Source organism: Petaurus breviceps, unplaced genomic scaffold (assembly GCF_028583685.1).
Source record: "Petaurus breviceps papuanus isolate PSGF00001 unplaced genomic scaffold, PetGlider_PUasm1.0 91023, whole genome shotgun sequence".
NCBI lineage: Eukaryota > Metazoa > Chordata > Mammalia > Diprotodontia > Petauridae > Petaurus > Petaurus breviceps.
The window spans coordinates 4119809-4147082 of NW_027187398.1; the positions used below are offsets into that span (position 1 = coordinate 4119809).

General features: G+C 38.4%; 1 protein-coding gene across 4 annotated transcripts; it reads left to right on the plus strand.

Moving 5' to 3' along the window:
* The first annotated feature begins 436 nt into the window (after positions 1-436).
* Positions 437-27274, plus strand: GGNBP2 (gametogenetin binding protein 2). Of its 4 annotated transcripts, XM_069078136.1 has the most exons (14): positions 437-564; positions 1305-1536; positions 9039-9119; positions 10381-10634; positions 11555-11653; positions 13822-13935; positions 20134-20343; positions 21500-21674; positions 23096-23290; positions 23803-23950; positions 24099-24224; positions 24313-24461; positions 24856-25104; positions 26618-27274. In XM_069078136.1, the coding sequence occupies exons 2-14, from the start codon at positions 1444-1446 to the stop codon at positions 26819-26821; spliced, it is 2097 nt and encodes a 698-aa protein (XP_068934237.1). In that variant the 5' UTR covers positions 437-564; positions 1305-1443; the 3' UTR covers positions 26822-27274. The 4 variants fall into 4 exon arrangements, with proteins under 4 accessions (XP_068934237.1, XP_068934236.1, XP_068934235.1 ...); XM_069078134.1 differs by lacking the exon at positions 437-564 and having other exon boundaries at positions 1209-1536; positions 20134-20337; XM_069078133.1 differs by lacking the exon at positions 437-564 and having other exon boundaries at positions 1210-1536.

Consider the following 27274-nt stretch of genomic DNA (forward strand, 5'->3'; position numbering starts at 1 on the left):
CCCGCCTGCACTTTCCCTTGCCCTTCTCTACTCACCACCTTCGCCATCTCTCTGCCCTCACAGACCCTCTTCTCTGTTCCCCAGGCCCCAGAGCCGCCGCCGCGGCCTAGCCTGGCCTCTCCTCGCGCCTGCCTGCCCGCCTACCCTGGTCTGGTCTCGGTTGGCAGCTCCCACCCACCCACTCCCGCTTTGGGCTGATTTAACGCAGTAGATTTGTGGTGCGGACGTGGGTTAGCAGTGAAGACCGGCAGTCCCAACTCCGAGGACCGAGCTGCAACCACAGCCGTTGGGGACGCCGGGTACAGCCGGTTACAAAAGTAGAGGCTCCCGCGCGCGGCCGTTGGCTGGCGGGAATCTCGCGATAGGGGGCGGGGCTCCGGGAGGTAGGTGTCTTCTCCCTCCCCCTCCCAGCTCCTCCCCTCTGTCCCGGTGCTCTCTCCCTCCCCCTTCCCCTCCTCCCTCCCCACGCGGCGCGAGCGGCTGACAGACCCGGGTGAGGAAACGGCCCTCAGAGCCGCGCTCCCGCCCAGCCCAGCCCGGCCCCGCCCTGGGCCTCGTTAGCCGGTAATGGGGAAGGATGGAGTGTTAGGCAGGGATAGCTAGGGCCTGAGCTGAGTAGGGGAGCGGGGGTGAAGAGTTCCGGGCGCCTCCAGCCCCAGCCCTGCCTGAGGCTTTGGGAGGGGGGATGGGAAGGACTCCGTCCCCAGCGCCCCCTGAGGTTTGGGGCGGGACCCGACCCCTCCCTGGGGCGGGGCCGCGCTGGGCAACGGCGAGCCGGGGCCGCGCCTGGGAATGGGGACCGACAGCGGGAGCGCGCCTGGTTTGCGGGGGCGCGCGCGGAAGGGGAGGGCAGGGAAAGGAGGGAGGGGGGGGTCCGCACGCGGTGGCGGAAGGCGGGAGGGCAGAGCGGGTGCTGGAGCGGGGCCGAGCCTGGGCTGGGGAAGCCTGACAACCGGGCCAAGGGAGGAGGGGTTGGCCTCTGAACTCTGGGACGGGCGGGGCCCGGGACTGCGGCTGCTCTGACTGGCTAGGGAAGCCCCCCTCTCTGGCGAGTCTCTTCCGCCGCCTGGTGTTCCTGACAGGAGGCCGGGGTCGAAGGCGTGGGCGGAGAAGAGGCGGGGGGCGGAGGGAGGTGAGGGGAGGGCGAGTTCGGGCGTTTCTTGACGCTGATTGGCTCTGAGCGTGTTGAATCAGGCGATGGAAAACGCTGAGTCCGTGCGCGGCCTCCCCTCTCACTCCCCCCGTGGCGAATGTGCGGCGCCGCGGCGGCCTCGCTTTACGCTCGCGGGGTTTGGCTGTTGCAGGCAGGAGCAGGGAGGAGGCGGCAGTAGCAGCAGGAGCGGCGGCGGTAGCGGTAGCAGCGGCGGCGGCAGCAGCAGCAGCAGCAGCAGCTGGGAAGCGGTCGTGACGGCGGCGACAGCGGCAGCAGCCACATCGGAGACGATGGCGCGCCTGGTGGCAGTGTGCAGAGACGGGGAGGAGGAGTTCCCCTTCGAGAGGAGGCAGATTCCCCTCTACATAGACGACACCCTCACGGTGAGCGGGCCGGGCCGGGCCCGGGCTGGGCCGGCCTGGCCTCTCTTCCCCTCTTCTTTCCCTCCGCCGGCTTGGCAGCTGTTCCCCTCTCTCCCCCTCCCCCAGGCCCAGAACTGCGCACTGGAGAAAGACGAGGGTGTTGCAACTCCTAGGCGAGGCCTTCCCTCTCCGCAGGCCCGACACTCACTTCCAGCCCCTTGGTTGGACAGGGCCGCCCCGGCCCCAGCAAGCTCCTCCTCGCCCCCTCACTAGGCTTTCCCACATTTTCACCTCTCTTGGGCTTGTCTCATTCCGGGAAATTTGCCCCAGTTTAGAGCAGACGCCTCCTAAGAATAACGCCAGAGCCGTGGGCATTTTAGGGCCTATCTCTTTTTGAAACCATCAACCCCAGAGGAGATTTAATGATTATCCGCAACTGTCACAGCTGGGCTGCTGCTACCTGCATGTTTGTATTTCATTATATGTAGCACTGTACCGGCAGGATAGCTTAAGAACTGAAGTTTATCGGCCATACCTAGCCTAGCCATTCAATAACAGTTTAACCAGCATTATTTTTATTTAGCTCTGTCTGGTCTTAACTTCTTTCTGGGTGGGGGTGGCGGAGGCGGAGGGGGGGTGTCTATAATTCTCAGAATAGTCTAACCCATTTAAGAAATCTAAGAATGATTTATCTCGAAAGACTGCTCAAATAGATGTCCCTGGCAGTTAAAAAAAAAAACAAAACAAAACCAATCAAAAAACAAAAGCATTGTATTGAAATTTCCAATTATCGTTTATTTAGAACCTTTTTTTTGAGGTATAATCTTGTACCCAAAAAGCCCTAGAAAAGCAACTTCCTGTGTGATTGGGTGGTTTACAGTTCTGGGTTTGCAATTCCTTTCAGGAGTTAATAATCCTAAGTATTATCTGACTGTTTTTACTGTACTATAAGGAAAAGAGGTGTTTCCTTTTGGAGGAAATGGCAAAACTTGCAATTGAATTTTTACAGGAAATAAGAGTGCAGTTGCTTGTCACTATTTTTAAAGATCTCTGATCTCTGATCTGTTCTCTTTTTTGAAATGTTTTTGGTATCCTGAAGTACTTAAGTTTATTGAGTTTAGAACTAGATTTGGATGAAAATAAACTTGTTTTCAAAACAAAGGTTTATGTGTTTTAAACCTAAATTGTCTGTCAATTGATTTTATATGTAGTTGTGAAAATGTCACCTGAAATTTACAATAGCTGTTAAAATGCAAGTCATTGTTGGAGATGACACTCTTGTTGGCCAGTGTCGAGACTGGATGGAGGTGCAATACTTCTGTTTAAAATTGAAGTGTGACTGAATTAACTGGGTAATTTGTTGAAATATTCAATGCAAAAGCTATAATTATAATTAGTCTGGTTGCTTTTCCATGGGAAAACAGTGGAGTACTTTCTGTTGTCTTAAGAATTAAGGACAAAGAGTTATCAGAAAATAAATCCATTTTTGGAGTACCCTTTCCTACCTTCTATGTGAAAAATTTAGGGAAACTTCATTTTAAATTAAATTAATATAGCATCCTTGATATTTTAAATGGTCCATTCATTCATTAGGATAAATGCTTATGCAATTAGCACTCATGAAAACATTGAGTTTGCTCTTTTTTTTTTGTTTATCCCAAAATATCCTTTCCCCTAGGATCTTGAAGTGAAAAAAATTCTGTTAGAGAATAAAGAGGAGGACAAGGACATTAGATGTCAGGAAGATTGTATGAAGCAAATTGCAAAAATTTGAATACTTAATGGATTTAAAACATTCAGTCTTCCAGTTCTGCCTTTTAACTTTAGCTCCTAATGAGCAATGATAGTCTAATATCTCAACATTTAAAGATAGTATTTGAGGGTTCCTGTTAAGTATCTGTCAGCAATAATTTAAAATTTTGCTTTTTAAAAAAGACCTTTTTTCCTCTACATTTTATGCTTCTTTTAAGGAACTTAAAATTAGCTTTTCCCTGCTTTTAGGTTTTATCTTCTTGAATTCAGCATTAGGAAAAGGAGAGCAGCTGCAAGTAGTTGGGCTTAATTTAAGCAACTTTTCCTTTAAAGAAAAGCATTTTACATTGGAAAAATGTACCTTTAAAAAATGTGAACTTTAGTCACTTAGGAGAATGAACTTCTTTAGGAGTTTAGCATTTTAATCACAAAATGTTTTTAGTGAAAAATTTTTCCCTCAGATATACCATAATGGAAGAAATTAGCTTCTTGCAGAGCCTTTCCTCTCTCCCTAATTGGTTAAGAGGAATAGTATCCATCACCTGTTGCCTTGTTAAGGGGGGCCCTTGTGGGAGGTTAGAGAGGAACAGAACATTTACCTCTTCAAGGGAGGAGAGGTCGTAGGCTTTTGTGGAAAATGGTCTTAGTAATGGTGTTTTATGAAGTTAATTTAGTTTGAGTTTTGGTTCCCTTTATTCATTGATAAAGTCCTGAGTAAAGTATGTTCTCTGGAAAAGCATTGGTGCATTTTTAGTGGTCATCATCAGTATTGATTGCTTTTTGGTATTTATGTGCTTAGTGGATTCTCCTAACATGCTTTTGATTCAGGAAGCAATAACAGTGAATTGGGGGGGGGGGGGGAGGATGTAGAATTTTAGAAACTTTTCCCTACCAATGTGAAATATTTATAATCAATTAAAAAAAAGATTTTTGTTAGTAGCCAGATTGAAATCTATCCAGTGAATATCAACATGAGACTGGGGATAGAAACAGAAAGGAACCACATTTGCACTTGGGTTGAAGAGTAATATAGTTTTAACTCACATTTAGTGCTTGTAGAGTGAAACAAGCAAAAACTGACTCCTTTCAATGTGGAATATTCATAGCTCTTTAAAATATGGACTTTGTTAGAAGTTAGATTAAAATCTATCTAGACTCTGTAGTCTCAACACTTGAAGCCTTTTAAAAGAAAAGAAAAACTAATGTAGTACAAGACCTCCTAATGCTGAATATCATTGTAACATTCAGCAGTAGGAGGTCCTTGTACTATAGTATTAAGAGTGTGCCAAATTAAGGAAGATGGTTTGAATGTTTCAATCCAATACTATAATATTTAGGCATCTTAACTTACATGAGAAAGAATCCTTAAGATTAATATTATAGACTACTTAGGAAAGCATAGGTATGTCTGCATTAACAGACTGCTTTTAATTCTGTTAGAATTACAAATTTAGAAAATGCCAGGAACACAGGTTTGCATTTTAGTGAAACCTTTGAAGAGTTTGAGTATTTAAATATTCCAGAAAGACACTTGAGACTTTGTATATGATAAATGTTTACTTCTGTTTGGAGGTGTGGATTTAGTGTGCTATCAAAAGGTATGTAGTTTCATGTTTTCTCTTTGGAATCTTGATTTAATAGCATTGGAATGTCTTTTGCAGAAGGGATTATGTTGCAAATAAAAGGTGAAAGAAATTCAGAGTGAATGAAAAAGCATTTATTAACAACTTACTGTGTGCCAGGTGTTGGGGAAACAAAGAAAAAGTAAGACAGATACTATTGTCAGGGAGCTCAAACTCTAATGGGGGTACCCTGGGAGAGGGGGCAGGAGAAGTAGAGGGATATTGGATTGGCAAGGTTCGGGGTTCCTTTTAGAGGAACTTAAATGAAAATGATTTGTATAAATAACTCTCACTGGCAGCCCAGCAGGGGAATAATCTTAAGAACAAGGGAAGGGAATAAACATTAAGCACCTACTAAGCCAGAGGTGGGGAACCTTCAGCCTTGAGGCCTTCTAGGTCCTGAGTGTGGCCTTTTAACTGAATCCAAGTTTTACAGGACAAATTTTCAGGCTACAACTTCCAGGCCCCACGTTCCCCACCCATGTACTGAACATCAGGCACTTAGCACAGTGCTTTACAAATACCCGATTAGATTCTCATGGCAACCCTATGCAGGAGAGCATCGCTCTGTCTTTAGGTGAGTCCATATGCAGCATATCTGACCATACTGTTGAGGTCACCAAAGAAGTGATTTTATTTTATTTATTTATTTATTTGTTTTTTTAAGCAATTGGGGTTAAGTAACTTGCTCAAGGTTACACAGCCAGGTGTTTCTGGGTAGGTGCTTAAGTGTCTGAGCCCGGGATTCGGTCTCCAGGTCATCCTGACACTGGAGCCGGTGCTCTTACTCTCTGTGCTACACGGCCATCCCCAAAAGAAGTGATTTTAAAGAATAGAAAGCCATCTTTTCACATTTAAGTAGTTAACATTACATAGTACCTTATGTAGAACTTTGACAAAGTGCTGCCAAAGCAAAAGGTACTGTTTTGGAAATAATTTTTTAGCTCTTGAATGTTGGGTATTTTAACAAAAATAGCATAAAAATCACTGCAAGAGAAATTATCCATTGCTTAGACTGACCTTGCAAGACCGGCAAAGTCCAGACTGGACACAACACAGGATATATTGGTGACATAATAACTTGATTCTATAACTAAATGTAAAGGTTCATGAAGCAAGGGTATAAAATAACCTCCAACGTTATCTCCAGTTTTTATACTGCATATATCTTGTTTGTACATAGTTGTTTCCATGTTTTGTCTTCTCCATTAGACTGTGAGCTCTTTATGAGCAAGGACTCATCCTCCCCACCTTTATATCCTCAGGATTTACTAAGTGCAGTGCTTGGCTCATATTAGGTGCTTAATAAAAGCTTCTTGTGAATAAATGTTCTGATGAGCATCAAAGTCTGTGATATGTTAAGCGTTTTCTTTTGTTCTGCTTTCATAAGACTGTAAAACATTGTTAAAAGGAAAAAAAAATCAAAGTTCCATGAACATAGTTAGAACTTAGGATATCACACACTGGGTCTTCAAGTTTATATCTTAAAAAAACAAAACAAAACCCTCCAAGTCTTCCTAGATTGACATTTTGGGCTCTTAAATGCTTATTGATTTACTAAAAACAGTATAAGTAATGATCTCTACTGATAAATTTTGTGAAATTAGACATAAAGCATAATGTCCAATTACAACACAGTCTGGTAATATCTCTCAGTTAAGCAGGTGAAAGATACAAATTTTAAGTAGTCCTCTTAAATAGTTAGGTATGAAATGGCATGTTGCTTTTATTGAATCACATAACTCCCAAAGGTTTGTCCTAATGTTTAATTGCTTACTTGCTAGATAAATTTATTTTTATGTAGAAAACCAAGCCTTAAAACTGCAATGACTCTAGTATGTAATCATGTGTTTTTCTTATCAATTAAGATCATTTGGTAACTAGATTATTATTAAATGGCTCGATTGAAGCAGAACCTCAGGTTGAGTTCAGCCAGTTCTCATGATAAAAGAAACTGGAGCATTATAATTGAAAATCCCTGGATAAAGTAAGGTTTTTGGATTAACTGTCTTTTCCCTCACTAAAACATTTAAAATTGCATTAGTCAATTTAAGATAAATAACCTGAGTTTACCTTTATTCTTCTACTTTACATCCTACTAAAAAGCCTAAACAGACTACCTGGGGGAGAACTAGAAACAAACAAAAAAGGTTAATCATTAAATTGGATAATCAGTCTCTGAGGGTTTTAGATTTGACCATATAAAATCAAATATATTTAAGGAGAGAGGACTGGTCTTTTAAAAAGTTAAGGAGACTGGGAAGGAGAATGCTAATGCATGTGGTGGACTTGATGTTTTTATTGAAACATAATTATTTTTTTTTTTTTAAGCAATCAGGGTTAAGTAACTTGCTCAAGGTTACACAGCCAGTTATTTCTGGGTGTGGTGCTGAGTGTCCGAGCCCGGGATTCGATCTCCAGGTCGTCCCAACACTGGAGCCGGTGCTCTTACTTGCTGTGCTACCTGGCCGCTCCCGAAACATAATAATTTTGCTTTTAAAATCAGTGTCCTATGCTTTACATATAGAAACTCTGTTAGGTACAGAAACATAGATACTGGTTGCCTTAATATTATGTTAGAGTACTGAAGGACAGTACTATATATAAATAGAGCAATTGACATCTTGCTTAACTGAATTCTTTGGGAATGGATCCCTTTACACAAAATTTAAAAAGAAATCACAAATTAAGTAAAATAGCTTACATTTATGGTAAATGACAAAAGTTTGATTTTTTTTTTCTTGGAAGCTACCCAGGTGAAGGTAAAACAGAGTTAACAGGTTGTAGTGAATTTGTTCCCTCCATATTTCACCTTCAGTACCTAGAGCTGCCTTCCTCATATTCATATCACTCACTTATAGTTGTTAGTAGACGTTCACTGGGTTACCTCAATACAGCATTTACATTTTAAGCCAAGTAATTAGTTGTGGAATGAATGTTCTTTTTTAAATTAATTTTTTTTTTTTAATGAAAGTAATATTAATCAGGGACAAATGGAAAAATCAGAGGGGTTAGGAGCCCCCCCCAGAAATCATGAAGAAAGCAAGCATGGTGTAGTGGAAACAGCATTGAATTGGGAGTCAAACTGGGTTTGAATCCTGTTCTGCTACTTACTAGCCTTGTGTCCTTGGTTGAAGTACTTAACCTCTTTTGCCTTCAGGCTTATCTGTAAAAAAAAAAACAACAACAACAAAACAAAACGAGGGAGCTAAACAGTGACTCCTGAGGTTCCTTCCAAGTCTATATCTTTGATCCCCCCAGAAAGCTCCTTATTTTTCTGGGTACTGTCAGGGGTCACTTGGCCTTCAGCTTCTCCCCAGAACTTGTTCTCTCCCCTGCCCTGGCATAGCCTATGTATGTAGCAGACTTCTCTAACAAAAGTTGTTGTTAACGGTTTTTCTTTCCACCCTTATTTGATCCATTTAGCATGTGATGGTGCCCTATTCGTACTATAATTCTTACTAATTTAAAGTCCTGGTCTGCATCTTTTTACTTCCACTTAAGTCTTAAAAAAAAAAAAACACTACCATGTTTTTAATGAAATTTCTGATGGATATGTTGTTGGAACATATCTGTGTTGATATGACTATCATAGCTTTTCACAAAATTTGTGTTCTGTTCCAGATGTTTGAAGAAAACAGCTTAGATAAAACATGATCCCTTCTCCTAAGGAGTCATAGGGACTTCTCATTTTTGTTACTATGGGTATTCCTTTTATCAGTCTAGATTGTAATTCCTCTGTGACTTAATATTTGAATTTTTCATCCATAGCTGTTGATTTTTCAGTTAGCAGTTAGTCCTGATGATGAGCTTCCCTGCACTTAACTAGTCTGGTTCTTAGACAAGATATATAGTCAATCACTGAGTATCTGAGACACTCACATCTTTTTTTCAGCATATGGTATAGGGTCTTCTGGAGCTTGTATTTTTGTTAGTATGGCCTGAGAGAACTCAAAGTTACTACTCTACCTTTCTGAGGAATCAGGACTTGGCTGAGGAGCTTTAACCTGATGTTGGTGTTGCATTCATGCAAATCAATCCTTAAATATTACCATTCAGCTTATGAATTATTAAACACTGATTTGTATGTTGCAAGGATGGGGAAAGAATTTTGGCTTGAATGCTTTTTAAAATTTTTTTTATTTTAAGATGGTGATGGAATTTCCTGATAATGTGCTAAATCTTGATGGGCATCAGAATAACGGTGCACAACTAAAGCAGTTCATTCAGGTAAAGTCTTTAATATTATTTTGTTAGGTTTTTGTTAAATGTAATTTTTTTACTTGACAAGTTAATTAACTTGATATGACTGTGTAAATTGCATTAACTTTGTGGTTTTAAATTTATGGCCTTTCTTTGACTGTTACTGTGAATGGTCATGGGTGATACTATTATGCAAAAGAAATTTTGTACTTAAGATTTGACATTTCCAAATCTACTTTGTTGTCTTTGTGATTGTCTTTTGGAGGAGGGGGCAGTCACAATATGTGATGAAGTGTTTTTTTTGGTATCAACCTTATGATGTGAGAAACTAAATAAATTTTTATAGTTGATTTTCTGATCATTTCGTTTTAAAACTGACATAGATGGGAACAGAATAACACTGTGTATTGAATTGACCTTACAAAAGGCAGATTGTTAGCTTGTACTACCGATCTTGATTCACAAAATTCCAGAAAACTGTGAATGAAAACTTGAACGCAAGTGTGAATGAGCATTTCTTAGCAGTTGACTTTCTTACTCTTCCTATTCTCCATTCCCTCTCATAACTGTTTTTTGGGCCTTTTTAAACTGGGGGTATTAATAATAATATAAATAACAATTTACAAGAAATAACACTTAGGAGAACAAGTATTAGTTTCTACATTGATTTATAGCAGTAGTCTCCAAACATTTGATCTACCCCACTAGTAAATTTTTTTTTCCTAGTGGGTCTACTGAGGGGATGCAAGGTGGTGATTTTCCAGTGGTACCTGGGTACAGTTGCTGTGGTATGGGGAATTAAGTTATATGTCCTGAGGGGCCATTACCTGGCTTAAAAAGGGAAAGTTGAGAATTCACACTTTCAGAAGGGGGATAAGAATTTTGTGGGAGAATAATGGGTAAAGGATAGATAAGTTGTTTTGAAGATGAGCCCCATGATTGACTATCTCAGGGAGGGTAGGACATGCGTGATACATCTTTCCACTCTGCAGTTGATTGCTCACATACCCCTTGGGGTCATGCCATAGGACCACCTTCATTTTGGAGACTACTAATTATATCGGATTTATTCCCATCAGCACCATCTATTGAAGAAATACTAAAATATACTAAACTTGTAATTAATTTGAATTTTTATCTTAAAAATGGCAGTTAAATCTTATTTTTTAAAAATGTCTTTATTCTTGGGCAGTGAGAGATACATTATCAGCATATAGTTATTCTTTTTACCTGTTAGTAACATTTTTGAAGGGCTTGTTTTCATTTTTGTTTTCCCTTTTGCTCTCAGCGACATAGCATGCTTAAGCAGCAAGATCTCAATATTGCCATGATGGTGACATCGCGTGAAGTCTTGAGTGCACTTTCTCAGCTTGTCCCATGTGTTGGTTGTCGTCGCAGTGTGGAGCGCCTCTTTTCCCAGCTTGTAGAGTCGGGAAATCCTGCCCTTGAGCCTCTTACTGTAGGGCCCAAGGGAGTCCTTTCTGTTACTCGAAGCTGTATGACTGATGCAAAGAAGCTTTATACATTATTTTATGTGCATGGGTAAGTCAAACAAAGACAAATGGCTTGCTTAAATTGTGATTTTTGACAACTGCTTTCAGAGAGTGGATGAAATCTTTCACATATTTGCCCAAAAAGCTTGTCATCACCAGTGGGGCATGTATGTGGATGCTGATTTTGAAATGGTATAATAGTCAAAATAATGCTTAGTATAGTAAAGGTTTTTTTTTTTTTACTAGTTTTGGGAAGATGTCTTTAGGCTTGCCAGGTGACTGTATAAGATGGTAATGCTTTTCAGTGTTAGAGAAGAAACAAACCTGTATATATTTAAAGTAGTATGTGTATGTTCTTAACTCATGTTTTGATGCAGTGCAGGAGTTTTTAGCCTGGGGCCCATGAACTTTTTTTTTTTTAATATTTTGAGAACTGCATTTTGGTATCATAGGTGTTCTTTATAATCCTTTGCATTTTATTTTGTACACTTGAAACATTTGCTCATAGGTGTCACCAGATTGCCAGAGGGGTCTGTGACAGAAAACAAAATATTGTTAAGAACTCTCAGTATACAATAGTAGATAGGGAGCCAGCCTCAGAGCCTAGAAGACCTGGGATCAGGTCCTTCCTCTTGATACTTACTGGCTTTGTGACCCTGGACAATTCATTTAATGTCTCTGGGCCTCAATTTTCTTATTTGTAAAATGTGGATAATCATGTTTACCTATGTATAGGATTGTTGTGAGAATTAAATGAGATAGTGTGTGTAAAGAGTTCTATAATTGCTAGATAATCATCATCATCATTGTCATGGCAAAGACTAAAATGATTAAACTTCAGAAGAGAAATTTTCATTAATAAAAACTCATCTAATAGTTTAACTTTATATTGGGTGATTCATGGATTCATTGTGGAATGGTATAATCTTCGGTATCTGAATAATCCTTGACATGTTTGCTTTTATATAGGTCCAAACTAAATGACATGATAGATGCAATTCCAAAAAGTAAGAAGAACAAAAGATGTCAGTTGCACTCCTTAGATACACACAAACCAAAACCTTTGGGGTAAGTTTGATCGAAACAAAAAAGATTCTATTTATTGTTGTTAGAATTATAAGTATTAGGTAAACTCAATGGTCATTGGCCAAGAAAAACATGAATTTTCTTCACACAATATGTTTTCCACAAATGTCAGTCAGAGTATGACTCTTCTAAGACCTTTTGTCTTGATATTTTGAATACATTTGATCATAAAGTATATTTTTGCATTAGAACTTTTAAGTTTTTAGAAGGGAATTGATCCCTAATATAATTTTGTTATTAATTTTATTTAACCAGTAAGAATAAGAATGTATTTCTTTGACCCATTTGGATCCTGGCAATAGCTTTAAGTATAAATGGTTGTTTCCTTTAATTGTTCTAATGACCTATCTTTTATATGGAAACCATTCTATGTGGTTAAAAATATCTAAGGCTGTCCCTTCTTGATGATTAAATCACCATTGAGTCATTTTCAGAAGTTCTAGGGATGTAGGACTAATGTATGGTTCTTCTACCTATTTCCTAGTATCCTTCCACGATTGGATAAAGTAACCCAGGTAGTTACTGGGAAGTGGTCCCTGTTTATCTAGGATGGAATATAAATTAAAGTCTGACTTTTTCTTTCATCTTTTAAGAACCAAGTTATGTCAGGAAAAGGAGTATGATTAGTACCACTGTATTTGTCAATTAAGGGTATCAGCACTTTAAACTGAATTAGAGTTAATGATCAGCTTTAATTCTTTCTTGATTTGACCTTGAGCACATTCTCTTATACTGTAAGAAAGGATGAAATAAATGCACTACTCACTTTATATGCCTGTTGTTTTTGTTAATTTTTCTTATCTTCTGAGGTAAACTCTATGTGCTGGTCTGGTGCAGTTTTCTACTTAGATGATAAACAAGATTGTGCATGAGGGAGCTGTTAACCAAAATTGTATTGCAATCTGGTTTATAGTTTGAGTTTAGAAGTCAGGCCTTCAAGATATTCTAGCAGGGGCGGCCAGGTGGCTCAGCAAGTAAGAGCGCCGGCTCCAGTGTTGGGATGACCTGGATCAAATCCGGGCTCAGATACTCAGCACCACACCCAGAAATAACTGGCCGTGGAACCTTGAGCAAGTTACTTAACCCCGATTGCTTATAAAATAATAAAAAAAAAAGATATTCTAGCCATGTTTTTAGTTGTTCATGCTTTTTAGGTGCCACCCAAACCTATTTGATTACTAAATAGAGCGACCTAAGTATGTTTTAGATCTACCTAAATATCTTCTCACATAGCTTAAGGCAGATCATAAATAAAATCTGTATGTGAAGTTTTTGAAGATAAAGACCATTATAGCCTGCTACAGTCTAGTGATATTTAATCTGATTCGTAGCTACTTATAAGTTTCTTTTTAGGTAACACATGACTGTTGAACTAATTTTAAAAGTGTGATTTAGAAAAAAATGTTACGAGACTTTTCAGTTAATATTTTGATGTATAATCATTTAAGTAAAAAAAGCATAGTGCATAAAATGATAATGTTGCAAGCCCTTTGGGCTTGATGATTATTCTTATTAACCACCCACTGCTTATCTTAGTGTTAACCTTTTCATACTTAATCTCAATTCTTTTGTAGAAAGATATAATCTTAATTTTATTTTAGATTATCTCAGTATCATTGAATACTTGAAATGCATTAGTTATCTTAAAGCACTGAAGTGAGGTCAAATTCCATTACAAAAAAACTCTTATTATAACTTAAAGGCTTATAAGAACCCTTAGCTAGTGACCTACTTATTTTAAGCACTTGTTAACAATAATATTTCATTACTCCTAACAAATTTGAAGAGTGTCATAGTTCATTGTAATAGGGTTTGACCTATATATCTTAGGTTGTAGTTCAAAATAGATTTAGCTTATTTTATACTTTATAGCTAAAAATTTGTGAGGCTTTAATTTTATATTTGTCTTTTAATACTACTACTATACTACAGTGAAGGGAGCAGTAACAGTGTCAGTTCAGAGAAGCTAAGTACAGATAAGAAAAGTAGTGAAGACCACAGGAAGGACAGCAAGTGTAGGATCATTTTCCATTATGGACCTTTCCAGGGAACAGCCAGGTAAAATAAAGCAATCCTTCACCCTGTTTTTAAATGTGCTATTGTCCTTATGTAGTCATCATTTATATTAGTATTCATTTTTCTTTCTGCAGAGGTTGTTGGATGGATGTGTGGGAACTAATGTCCCAGGAATGCAGGGATGAAGTAGTTTTAATTGATTCTAGTTGTCTTTTAGAAACATTAGAAACCTATCTGCGAAAACACAGGTAAGTCTTAAGATACACTGTAGTAATGTTATTAAATGTCTACTGTGCCTATCCCTCATTTGTTCTCATGAAACATTTTCCAGCACGATTTTCAAAATGATTAGATATAAGTTAACAGCTACAACCCTTCATATAACAGTATGGCATAGTGGCTAAAGAGCTAGCCTCATAGCCAGGAAGACCTGGGGTGTAAGTTCTGCTTCTGAAACATACTGGCTATGTGGCCCTGGGCAAGTCATTTAACCTCTCAGATGAGTGCCCACTGAGATCATAAGTTGCAAAGCCAGCTGCAATGATTCATAAGTAGGCAGCACTCTCCAGGTGTTGCAGATAGCAGAAGGCTAGATATAGCAGTATTTTCCCCTCTCCCCAAATGTAATCTGGGGTCCTGTTTCCCCCATCCCTTCCCTAGCCACACTGGGGGAGAGCCTTATCACTCAGTGATGTTTATTAAGCTCCATACTATGTCCAAAGCATTGTGCCAGGCATTGAGGATACAAAAATAAAAATGAAACACTCCTTGCCCTCGAGGAGCTTACCCTCAGAGGAGGAAACCACATGTACATAATGTATATACAAAACAAATGCAAGGTAATTTTTTAGAGTTACTAGTGGCTGGGAGATCAAATCAGAAAGAGTATTATATAGAATGTAATATCTGAACTGAGACTTGAAGGAAGCAAGGAATTCTAGGAAGTTGGAGGTATAGAGAGAGGAATGAATTCCAGGTGTATTCAGCCTGTGTAAAGGCATAGAGATGGGAGAAACAAAAAATTCAGTTTGACTGGACCAGAATGCATGAAGGGAAGCAATATCTTTTGTTGGAGCCAGGTTGTAAAATGCTTTCTTTGCCAAACACAGTGGTCGTTTCTAGAGGTAATAAGGAACCACTGGAATTTATTAGATCAATTAAGTGGTATGTCAGACCTCTTCTTTAGGACTGTCAATTTGGCATTAGCATGGAGGATGGAACAAAGAGGGGAGAGACTTAAGGCAAGAATTCAGTAAGGCTTCCATAGTTTAGGTAAGAGGTTAGAGTCTGAACTAGGGGGTTGATTCTGTGAGTAGAGATAAGGGGATGGAAGTGAAAGATAGTGAGGTAGAAGTGACAAGATTTAGGAACTGATTAGATATGTGGAAAGAGAGAGAATGAGGAGTTAAGGATGATGCCCAGGGAAGGTGGTGCTACCTTTGACAGAAATAGGAAGTTTAGATGATAGTGGATTTAAGAAAAAGATGAGGGCGGCTAAGTGGCGCAGTGAACAGAGCCCAGACCTGGAGTCAGGAGGACCTGGGTTCGAATCCGGCCTCAGACACTTAACACACACACACACACACACACACACACACACACACACACACACACACACACACACACAAACTAGCCGTGTGACCTTGGGCAAGTCACTTAACCCCAATTGCCCTCCAAAAAAAAAAAAGAATTTTTTTTGGACATGTTAGTTTGAAATGTCTAATGGGCATTTGGTGATATAGGACTAGAGCACAGAAGGGAAATAGGGCTAGAAACATAGTCATCTTTAATAGAGATAATAAATATGCCCTTGGGAACTGACAAGGTCACTGGAAGTGTATAGAGAGAGAAAGAATGATGCAGTAAAGGACACTGAGAAGCAGAAAGGAGAAGAATCAAAAGAGTGTCATGAATAAGAAGATAATGTGCATCTGGGAGGATAAGGGTGGTTAATAATGTTAAATGCTACTTAGAGGCCAAGAATGATAAGGATTTTGAAGAAGCTAGGGTTTGTCTTTTCTTGGAGAAAGCAGTGTCAATTGAGTGATGAACTCTCTAGTCTGCAAGGTAGGAGAAGGCAAAGCACATTGGCTGTGAAAGGGAAGAGAGATAAAGGCTAGTCACTTGAAGAGTAGGGTCCAGGGAGTGGTTGGTTCTCTTCCTCCTCCAGTTTAGGACAGACCTGGACATGTGTGTAGACAGTAGGAGAAAGGTTGAGATTAAACATTTGAGCTGGAATAGGAATGGTTGTGGGGCACTCTATTGGAGGAGATGGGAAGGTGATGGGATTAAGTTTGTAGAAGGCTGGCCTTGGCAATAGCAGTGTCCCCCAGCCACCAGACCTGCTTTCAGCCCAGCCTCTACAACCACCATCGAGGAGAGAAATCATTGTGGAAAAGGGGCCCACCTTCCTCATCACGCACGACCAACAACTGCAGACCAACTGCTACCAACAGCACTGGGAGTGGCAGCACCCCCAGACCACTGGTCCTGCTTCCATTCCAGCCCTCATAGCCATCATCCAGGGAGGCAGCTCCTATGGAAAAGCAGGGGGGCCAGTCGTTCTCTACCAGCTTCTAATCAGTTGCTACACACAGGCAGGCAAGCCAGCCTAACTGAAGCAGCAAGGCATCCTGGGGGAGAAACAAGAGGCAGCATGTGCCAGGCAAATTAAACTGCCACCTTGACACTGTCTCCCCTCAGACCCTGATGGGGACAGCCCAGGACCCTGAACCCAAGAGTCTTTGGAATAGCAGTGTATCCAAACCAATGTCCACAGTCATCATCCTGGGAAGCAACCCTTGTGGAGATGCACTAGGCAACTGCCCCTGCAGGTGCTACCGCCACATCTTTTGAAGACCCCAAAAAGAAAGTTCTTGTCACCAGAGTCCTTGGCACTGTCAAATGGTTCATCAACAGAAACCTATAAGATATTATGGCTGGAAATGACATTAAAGAAGAGACATTAAGATCTGCTTTGCTGATACACCCTAAGGAACATGAAACCTTAGCATCTGATGTACAGCTGAAACCTTCCATATGTGTTGTCTCCCGTATTAGAATGTGAGCTCCATGAGAGCAAGGACTATCTTACTTGTCTATTTGTATCCCCAGCAGTTAGCCTAGTGGTTTGTACATAGTAAGCACTTAATAAATGGTTTATTCATTCATTTATTCCTTGTGGAAAAGAAAACAAAGCCCTCAATAGCAGGGACTTCTTTGTCTTTAAATGCTACTAAAAATGAAGTTTTATAGAGTCTTGAAACTTCCCCCCTACCTCTTGCCTTATAATTCACTTAAAACATTTATTAAGTGCTTACTAAGGGCAGACCCTGTAGGTACAAACTATTAATTAGTTATTGTATAGTATTTCTCACCTTTATTCCTCTGGGACAGGATTTTTTTTAAGACTTTCTCATTGATAGTAAAATACGATTTAGAATTACTTGAATTCAGGAATTTTTTGTTCATCTTAGTTTTTCTTTTAAGTCCATTTGTATTGAGTATGTGGTTTTAACTGCTTTGTAAAATCAGTAAACAATTTGTAAACTACTTCTAGGAAAACTTAGAGCAGACAATTGGGAGTAATTGGTATTACAAAGAGAGCCACCTTTTAGTCCTGTGTTTCTAAAAGAAAAAGCTGATTTTAGAGCTGGCCCTCTAAATTTTCAGGTTAAATTTTTACTATAACTGCCTCAGTTATAGTACTAGGTTGTAAAATATAATATCTTTGTGGTTTACTCTATTCAGCAGATAGATTTCTCTTCAGTGAGTTTGTGATTTGAGAAGGAGGGGTAATACAGATAGGAATAGTTAAATAGTTCCCTTCAGTCATATGCTCTACCTTTAGTTTCTTTAGTATCTTCTAGTTTCTCTTAGACTAAGGTAATTAATATGTTGATGAATTTTGCTAAGATAAACACTGTCCCTCCTTGATCAAGTACTTATTTTCTTTGAACTCATGGTTTGGAATATTGTATATCTGTAGTTAATACCACACTGTTTATATCATGTTTTATATTTACATGAGGGGTGCATATCCTCAATTTTAATAGAGAAAAAAGGACAACTCAAGTCAAGAATTCTTGCTTTTTAAGCAGTATTTTTTGGCAGGTATTGGAATTGAGGAAGATTATGTTGACTGACTGTAAGAATTCTCTGTCAGTTTCTTATTCCGATGGTTCTCCTACCTTACTTGCCAATAAGAAATTTTCTTCTAAACCCAGCCTTCTGCCTTTTGAGTGTAATATTGCTGAAGAGCTATATCATAAAAGAAATCACTGCTTGTTTCCTAAAATGCCTTGAATTTTAACATCTGTTTCAAATGTAAACTAAATTATTTGTCATAACTAACTTTCTGAATTATATACTGGGGAAAGGGAGGAGAATAATAGCTCAAATTAATCAGAACTTTATTTTAGCAATTGATTTGTCTTCTGCCCAGCTTTTACCAGAGTTTCTAAAGTGCAGCAAAGATAGGGAAGAAGACAAGCAAGTTATTATGGATAAGTTGCAAATTGCATAATTCACTCCTGGAAGAGACTTTTCCCAAGATAAGCTCAGTAGTGAGTGTTTGACTAACTGTTGCCTATCAAATTCTTGATTTGAAACATTTCAAGTCCTTATTTTTTTCCTGTTTTTCTAAATCTTATTGAGATAATGGTTTGAATTTTAAGGTGTCATTTGTCAGCCTCTTTTTAGAAAATCATAATAAATATTTTATGAGTATCCAGATAGTTCCCCTTCTTTTTTTTTTTTATCATCATCTGCTTTTATGTGAGCTTTCCTGAGCACAAAGCAGTAAATATTTCATTGTAATACAGTGTCCCAAAAGTCTTAGTGCAGCCTTAAGCTTTAATAGCTTAAAATAGACTTTTGGGACACTCTGTATTCGTGGACTAAGTTCTATGTTATTGTATCATTAGATTATTAGTTAAACTGTGAAATTGCCTTCGTTAAGTGAATTAGCAAACTCTTAAGCATTACTATTACTCATATGCAGAGTGCTGTTTGCTTCTATGCTTACAGTACTGCTATTAAACACATACCTTAATCCTTCCTCTGTATAGCAAAATTTTAAGAAACAAAAATTGTACTTCTAATAGTCTGGTATCTAGCCTTCTGAAAAAAAATAAAAAAATGCTTCACTGTCATTGCTTTTTTTTTCTGATTTTTTTTTTTTAAGGCTGAAGAATTTAGGGGTAACAGTGTTGGCTTTGCCTGTGTCAGTCTTTTTACCAGGTCTACTAAAATGCCTGAACTTGAAAAAGTATACTTTGAATCAATGAATGAAAAAGTATTTATTAAGCACTTAGCATGTGCTAAGAACTGTGTTCTTGTTAAATGTTGGGGATACAAATAAAAAAGCAAAGACAGTCCCTGCCCTCAAAGAGCTTATATTCTAAATGGGGAAATAATACATAGGAAAGGTATGGTTAGGGAAGGGCAGTTTTGTTCCTGATAAAGGGATGGTGAATGGGACATAGGAGAGTAGAATAACATCCCACTCCAGCACCAGAAGTGGAGTTGGGGGCTGGGGTGGAAAAAAGAGAATGCTTACCCCTAGTTGGTAAGGAAGTTGTGGAAGAGGGGGCCTTAGTAGAGGGAATAACACCAGTAACACCAATTTCTTTCAATTACATACATACACACACACACACAGACACACACACTCTAACTCATTTTAGATTGACAGTCCTCAGCCAGATGTTAGTACTCCACATTATGACAAGATTTTCAGCTTAAAGAATATTAAGACATAAGGAATTTAATCTTTTTTCTCCTATTTAATAATAATAATACTAGCATTTATATAGCGCTTTAAGGTTTGCAAAGCGCTTTACATATGTTTAATCCTCACAGCCACCCTGTGAGGTAGGTGCTATTATCCCTATTTTACAGATAAGGAAACTGAGGCTGAGAGAGGTTAAGTGACTTGCCCAGGGTCATACAGCTAGTAACTGAGGCAGGATTCTAACTCAGGTCTTCCTGACTGCAAGCAACGACACTTTTCATAAATTGTTTGTGTAAAATAGAATTTAAAACTTTATAGAAAATATTAAACTGTTTGATAACATTAAAATGTGTATTTTAATGGAAACAAATTCATCTGTTCATTCAGCATATTCCTCGAGGCTTGCTTAATGATGTAGATTGAGAAAAATGTCTTCATCATTATGCTAATCTACTAAATGAGGCAGAGTGAAGTAGTAAGTAGGACCCTGTACTGGGCAGAATTCAGGAGACCTGGGTTCTAGTCCCTACTCTTATCACTAGCTCTGTTTCTTTGGGCAAGTTGCCTTTTCTGGGCCTCAGTTTTCTCATTTGCAAAATAAGGGAATTGGACTAAATGATCTCTTAAGATCCCTTCCAGTACTAACATTCTTTTGAGTCTACATCATAGCCAATTCTTATTTTGACTGCTTGCCTTTTTAAATTTTTACTAGGTTTTGTACTGACTGCAAAAATAAAGTACTTCGAGCATACAATATTCTTATTGGTGAGCTTGATTGCAGCAAAGAGAAGGGTTATTGTGCTGCACTATATGAAGGCTTGCGGTGCTGTCCACATGAACGACACATACATGTATGCTGTGAAACAGATTTCATTGCACATCTGTTGGGTCGAGCTGAGCCAGAGTTCGCAGGAGGGTATGAGTATGTAATTTGCTAGAATGGGCTATCTAGCGCTTTGCTTCTTTATTTTATTACCGAAAGTTTGTTTCTAAGCCTTGTAAATAAATCTCTTCTGCACCTTTGCCTCATTACATATGCTTAGATATAAAGCCTATGTTTTGAAGTCAGCCTTCATAATACATGTTCTCTTGGTTTGTCTGTTGATACAGAAATATACATTTCTTTATTCTATGACTAAAAATAGGAAGAAAATGGTTTGTGACTATTGGTTCAGTTCCATGCTCCAAGTTGGATCAAAAGGAGATGGATATTTTTTGTTATATGAATGTAATTTTTTCAGTTGAAATGATCTAAAAGTGACTTTTCCATTCATGTGGAATTGTAAAGCTTTAGTCTGGGTAATTGCTGTGAATGGGCCTCCAATAGTTTTATGGAAAAACCACTTTTGCTAATGTTGCTCAAGATTATGGGCTTGGCAGCAGGGTGTCAGCACTTTGGATAGAATTGCTCTGTTTTAAAGGTAAGCAATTCATGAACTGTGCATGCTACTTTAAATTTAAGAAAGGAAAACAAAACTTCCAAACTAAATGTGATCTTTGGCTAGGTATCTTGAAAACAAAATTAGAAAAAAAAATAAAGATGGTCACTTGGTTTAATTGAGCACATTTTTAATCCCTTCATCGTTTTGTGTGTGGGTGAACTAGTTTCTCATTTTAGGATCACTTCTCTTCTATAAGAGATATAGCTGAATAATTTAGTTCTTATCCCTATCTTCCTGCATCCTTAATGTTCTATTTCTTTGAAAAGTTCCAGGTTTTTTGTCCTAAACAAAAAAACTTACTGAATGAGTTGTATTTGACTGGGTAATTCCAAAGTTCTAATTGCTATGTAGAATTTGTGTTGCTATAATCTTCAAGTGCCAGTTCCTGAATTACCATCCTTTTTAGCTGTAGTAAGATTTAAATCTCACATGTGTGTTTCTGTGTCCTTGATATCACAGACATGCATGTATGTTTACATATGCATAGATATACACATCTGTGTATATTTGTAGATAACTAGCTTTCTTACTACATATTAGTGTTCAGGTTATGTTAAAATATGAACTTGATGACACAGAAAGCATTAATATGGTAGATTTGTTGGAAAGTCACTGCCTGATTTTAATGCTTTATAGGCGGAGGGAAAGGCATGCTAAGACAATAGACATAGCCCAAGAAGAAGTTTTGACCTGCCTGGGTATTCATCTTTATGAACGACTGCATCGAATCTGGCAAAAACTACGGGCTGAAGAGCAGACATGGCAGATGCTTTTCTATCTTGGTGTTGATGCTTTACGCAAGAGTTTTGAGGTATGGAGGCTGTTTCCGTACCTGAGAATGCTTGATCAAAATAGTGGACTGAATCTTAAACTGGGAAACCATTTAATTTTCCTCTCAGCATATGTGGGTGATAGGTATCATAGGAGTGTTTGGCCTTTTGGGGATGGGGAGACCTAATTTTTCTCTTTTCTGATATACCTGCTATTTTTTTACTCCATATATAAAAAAAACCTTAAGTACATTTTACTCACTTTCGATTAAGGATATTTCCCTTTCTCCATTGTTTTATCATAAATTGTCATAGCTCCTTTTGGTGGGTTTTCTTCCCCTATTATACTCAAAGTCTCTCCCTTCTACCTCTCCCTGCCTCCTTTTAAATAATTTATAACATCTTTTTAGTCTTATCTGAGCATAGCCACTAATTTGGAAACTTATAGACCCCAGCTTAACTGATTTCTTGTTTCAGTATTATTAAGATGAAAAGCTGTTCCAAAGTCAAAAGTTTTCAATTATACTTTGAGAGAAATTAATTTAGTTATTAAGTATCCCATTGTGATATGCTTTAGGGCTTGATCTTTTGTTGTTGTTATTATTGAGTCTTTTCAGTTGTATCCAACTCTTTATGACCCCATTAGGGTTTTTCTTGGCAAAGATACTGGAGTGGTTTTGCTGTATCCTTTTCCAGCTCAATTTGTGTTTTGTTTTGTAAAAATGTCTTAGTTTTCTCATTTGTTTCCTGTTTCTCTCTTTCCCTTTTATATCTTTAGGAACTAGAGCTTTTAACAGAATTTGGCTACCTTTAAAACCATCTGGGTTTTAAGAAGTATACTTATAAGGGAGGGCGGCTAGGTGGTGCAGTGAATAGAGCACTGGCCCTGGAGTCAGGAGGACCTGAGTTCAAATCCGGCCTCAGACACTTAACACAAAAACTAGCCGTGTGACCTTGGGCAAGTCACTTAACTCCAATTGCCCTCCAAAAAGAAAAAAAAGGAAGTATATTTACTTGGTGTCTTAAAACACTGAAATGTTAAAATATTGTTGGTTGGAGTAAGATTGTATGTAGGAGGGGAAGTATATTGTCAGATTACACCATTTTTTCCCCACTATATTTGAAGATTGGTCTTATGGGGAATCTTTTTAAAATTAATTTGTTTCCTTTTAGTTTACAGGAATCAATTCCACCATTCCTTGAGTTTCACATTTTGTTCCCCTCCCTCCCCTCCCCATCATGGCGGCATATAGTCAAATATAGGATCTGTAAATACTTTCACATTATACATTAGTCAGGTTATAAAGACGTATTGTATCAGATGGAATGAAAAATGATAAAGAGGACATAAAGGAAGCTAATCTTTTAAATGCATTATTAGTTTTTATCTGATAACATCTTAAACTGTCAAATTAGAGTAAAAAAATTATCCAATGGCATAATCTTTTATTTTTCTAAATAGATGGCTGTGGAAAAAGTACAGGGTATTAGCCGATTAGAACAACTCTGTGAAGAATTCTCAGAAGAAGAAAGAGTACGAGAACTCAAGCAAGAAAAGAAGCGCCAAAAAAGGAAGAATAGGAGGAAAAATAAATGTGTATGTGACATTCCTGCCCCCTTGCAAACAGCAGATGAAAAGGAAATAAGCCAAGAAAAGGTAATTTTGAATCAACTCATGAGTAGTCTATACCAAAAATTCTTTAGAGAAGCAATTTCCTGTAAGACTAGTCTGGTTTTTGAATATTCCTAGTTAAATATTATTTTTTACTTTTCTTTGGGATTTGAATTTTGCATCAGTTTGCTGCCAAATACCAAAATAGGCAGTAGTAGAGTTGAGTTAAAACAAGAAACATAACATCTTTTTGTTTTGTAAACTTGAATTCTGTAACTTTAAGGATAAAATCAGGTAGTAGTATTTAGTGATGGAATAAAGTACAAATTTGTATGTTTAGCCTACTTGAAATGATTAGGTCTTGAATCTGTGAAGTTCTAGAATATATACCTTTTTGTAAATGTTTAGTCATAATTGTACATTTGAGGGCTTGTATTAGTTTAGTGTTCTATAGTATTATTAAGTTATTTCCATCCCCCCCACATCCTTTTGTATTACAAAGGTTAAGGAAATCATTTAAGTGACTTTTATAATCATTTGTGCCTTGATCCTTTAAGGAAACAGGCTTTGTGGAAAACAGCTGCAAAGCCTGTGGCAGTACAGAAGAAGGTAATAGCTGCGTAGAAGTAATTGTTACCAATGAAAACACTTCATGTACCTGTCCAAGTAGTGGCAATCTTTTGGGATCTCCTAAAATAAAAAAAGGTGAGCTATTAAGCATGTATCCTTTAAGTTTGTCCTCATTTATCTTTAGATAGGAGAAAATAGTCATAGATCTTTTTTCTTAGTTCTGAGAAAATTATGTGAAATACAAGTAAAAATTATACTGTCATAACCTCTGATTTATTCTCAGGTTTATCTCCGCACTGTAATGGTAGTGATTGTGGATACTCATCTAGCATGGAAGGGAGTGAGACAGGTTCTCGGGAGGGCTCAGATGTAGCCTGCACTGAAGGCATATGTAACCATGATGAACATGGTAGGTTCAGGATGAACTTACTGTTTATTTCTATTACAGTAGCTGCTTTTCTTTAAGAGCACAACTGAGATAGTACTCCCTCTTTCAGGTGATGATTCCTGTGTTCATCACTGTGATGACAAAGAGGAAGATGGCGATAGCTGTGTGGAGTGTTGGGCTAATTCTGAAGAGAATAATACAAAAGGAAAAAACAAAAAGAAGAAAAAGAAAAGCAAAATGTTGAAGTGTGATGAACATGTAGGTGTCATAGCTTGTCTATAGCAAACATCCCATTTTGCGGTTTTATTATTTTGTACAATTCACAGCATCTAAAGTGATAACGTGATGAATAACTTGGAATCATAAAGCAAAAACAACCAAAAAAACCTAAGGATCAGTGTATTTATTTTGTGATTTTCTAAAGTATTTAAGGAGCTGCTGTGACTTGTATTTTCTTTGTGCTCTTTTGTTACATCAGCCCTCTTTGTCTCTTTTTGGTGCTCACCTAAGTGTTGGATCCCATTTCAAAGTGCTGCACTCATTTATTTTTACTTAAGTACTTAAGTAAGGGTAACTTTCCACAGATTTGTCAAGGAGTCTTCTGTTTTGAATTGTAATTAATTTGCTTAATAATTATTTACTGTGATTTCAGATCCAAAAGCTTGGAAGCTGTATTACAGATCCCAGTAATCGAGAGACCTTAGGAAATAGCGTGCACACAGTGTTTCACCGTGACAAGACCAAAGATTCGCATGCTGAAAATTGCTGCAGCTCTGAAAAGGGTGGGCAGCCACTGCCTTGGTTTGAACATAGGAAAAATGCACCACAGTTTGCAGAGCCTGCAGAAGCGTCACTTGGTCCGGACTCTGGAAAAGGTGCCAAGAGCTTAGTTGAACTCCTTGTAAGTGTCCTGCCATGTGGCGGTGTAAAGTCTGCACACTTGGGGAGAAGGCTGGGTAAAGGGAATCTGTGCTCTGGGGGTTTTGACTTTAGAGAGGGCACAGGCTACTGTAGAACACCCCTTATTTGCTTCTCAAAAGCTCAGTGTCTAAGTTAGGAGCTGGATTGTCCTCCCAGTCCCATGTCCCTGAGGTAGGTTGGAACAGTTGTTGAAATTTAAGAATAAACCCTTGTTGTTATTATATATCCCTACTTTGAACCCTGGCAAAAAGTTAGCTTCTGTTCATAGCAAGTGCTGTTCAGAATCATCCTTGATTACTGCTGGCTGTTTCCTTGTAAGTTTATGGCAGCTATTCTTCCAAACAAGTGAGGAATGTGCTGTTCAACCTAAGTAGGATGTGGCAGTCCTCTGTTGTCTCTGTTTTATGCCATGAAGTAACATGGTAGAGCCCTGGACCACAGGTGAGTTGCACTTGATCTCAGATGACCCAGCCCATGAGATGAAGAGTGTGAAGTTGTTAACAATGATTAGGATCCTCTGTGTGGTGCTGAGAAGTCAGACCTTATAATGGAATTCTTAATGGGTTTATAATATAATACTGAAGAGAAGACTGAATTTTGTTTTTCAAGAAATTGGCACACAAATATTCTATTAGAGATTTGTTGTTGTTTAGTAGTTTTGCACTCTTTATGACCCCATTTTGGGGTTTTCTTGGAGTGGTTTGCCATTTCTTTCTCCAGTTCATTTTACAGACAAAGAAATTGAGGCCAGCAGGGTTAACAGGGTTAAGGGACTTGCCCAAGGTCACACAGCTAGTAAGTGTCTGAGGTCAGATTTGAACTCAGGAAGGTGGGACTTCCTGACTCTAGATTCAGCACACTATCTATCCACTGAGCCACTTAGCTGCCCCTATTAGAAATTATTTATGTGGTTATTCTGTAGTTGACAATATTTGGAATCCTCTTCAGTTAGTTGATCTTTTCAAGTAAAGAGATAAGGGATTTGAACCCATCTTGTCAAGCAAGCCTAGAATTTCAGACCACTTTGTTAGACTTATTTTTATTATTCTTAAACCAGCCAGGGAGTTCAGAGAGAAAAAAAAATTCACTCTACCAATGCAGGTCAACTCCTTTTCTGCCATTTATCTTAGGGAATTGCCTGGGGCACTAAGACAGATTGTGACTTGGCCAGGGATACATAATTTGTATGTGTGAGACTGGAACCCAGGGCTTTCTGGCTTTCAGACCTGTCTTCTAGTCCGCACTCCAGGTTTCCATTGTTGTTGTTGGTATTGCTATTATTTATCATCATCTTCTAAAGCAATGATATATTTTCATAGCTGTTAATTTTTTTTTATATTTAAAAGAGTTTGTATTTGAAACTCTTGGACATTAACTGAACTGAAACTTAAGGCCTGAATTTTTTTCTTTTCCCCCTTTGTCAATATATTCTATATTGTCTTTCCAATTCTCTGTTTTACAAGTCCTAGTTTAACAGTTATTTTCCTTTGCAGGATGAGTCTGAATGCACTTCAGATGAGGAAATCTTTATCTCACAAGATGAAATACAGTCATTTATGGCAAACAATCAGTCTTTCTACAGCAATAGAGAACAGTACCGACAACATCTGAAGGAGAAATTTAATAAATACTGCCGCTTAAATGATCACAAGAGGCCCATTTGTAGTGGCTGGTTGACAACGGCCGGAGCAAACTAAAATAAATAAAATAGCTCTGTCTTTCATTGAAACACTCAAGATGACTACTGCGCCTTCTCTTTCAAAAACTCTTAATTTAGTGACTTTTGGCAGAATTTTATCTTAAATCAATGTGATTCTTTTCTCTTTTTTGTTTTCGGGGACATTGGTGGAGGTAACTTCATTAATTTGTTCTTTCTTCAGGCTTGTATGTTTAGTTGAGTAGCTGTGCAAGCCTGCCTTATAATTTAAGCCATCTCTTTTCATTACATGTTTCTCTTACTGTGAGACTTACAAAAGCAACTTAGTGGCAAAAAGTAATGTTGTACTTATAATTCTGTACAGAAATGATGAGCTGAATATAAGGTTTTACAAAGTAGACATCCACTTGCAAAAAATGTTTGGATGTAATATGTTAAAGCGCAATGTGCAAAATTTAAAAATAAAGAATATTTATTAATACGCATAGTACAA

Coding starts and splice junctions, on each gene's coding strand:
- GGNBP2 (XM_069078136.1), top strand. CDS start 1,444: ATGGCGCGCCTGGTGGCAGTGTGCAGAGACGGGGAGGAGGAGTTCCCC. Junction 1,537..9,038: donor ACATAGACGACACCCTCACG/GTGAGCGGGCCG, acceptor TTTTATTTTAAG/ATGGTGATGGAATTTCCTGA. Junction 24,225..24,312: donor ATGTAACCATGATGAACATG/GTAGGTTCAGGA, acceptor TCCCTCTTTCAG/GTGATGATTCCTGTGTTCAT.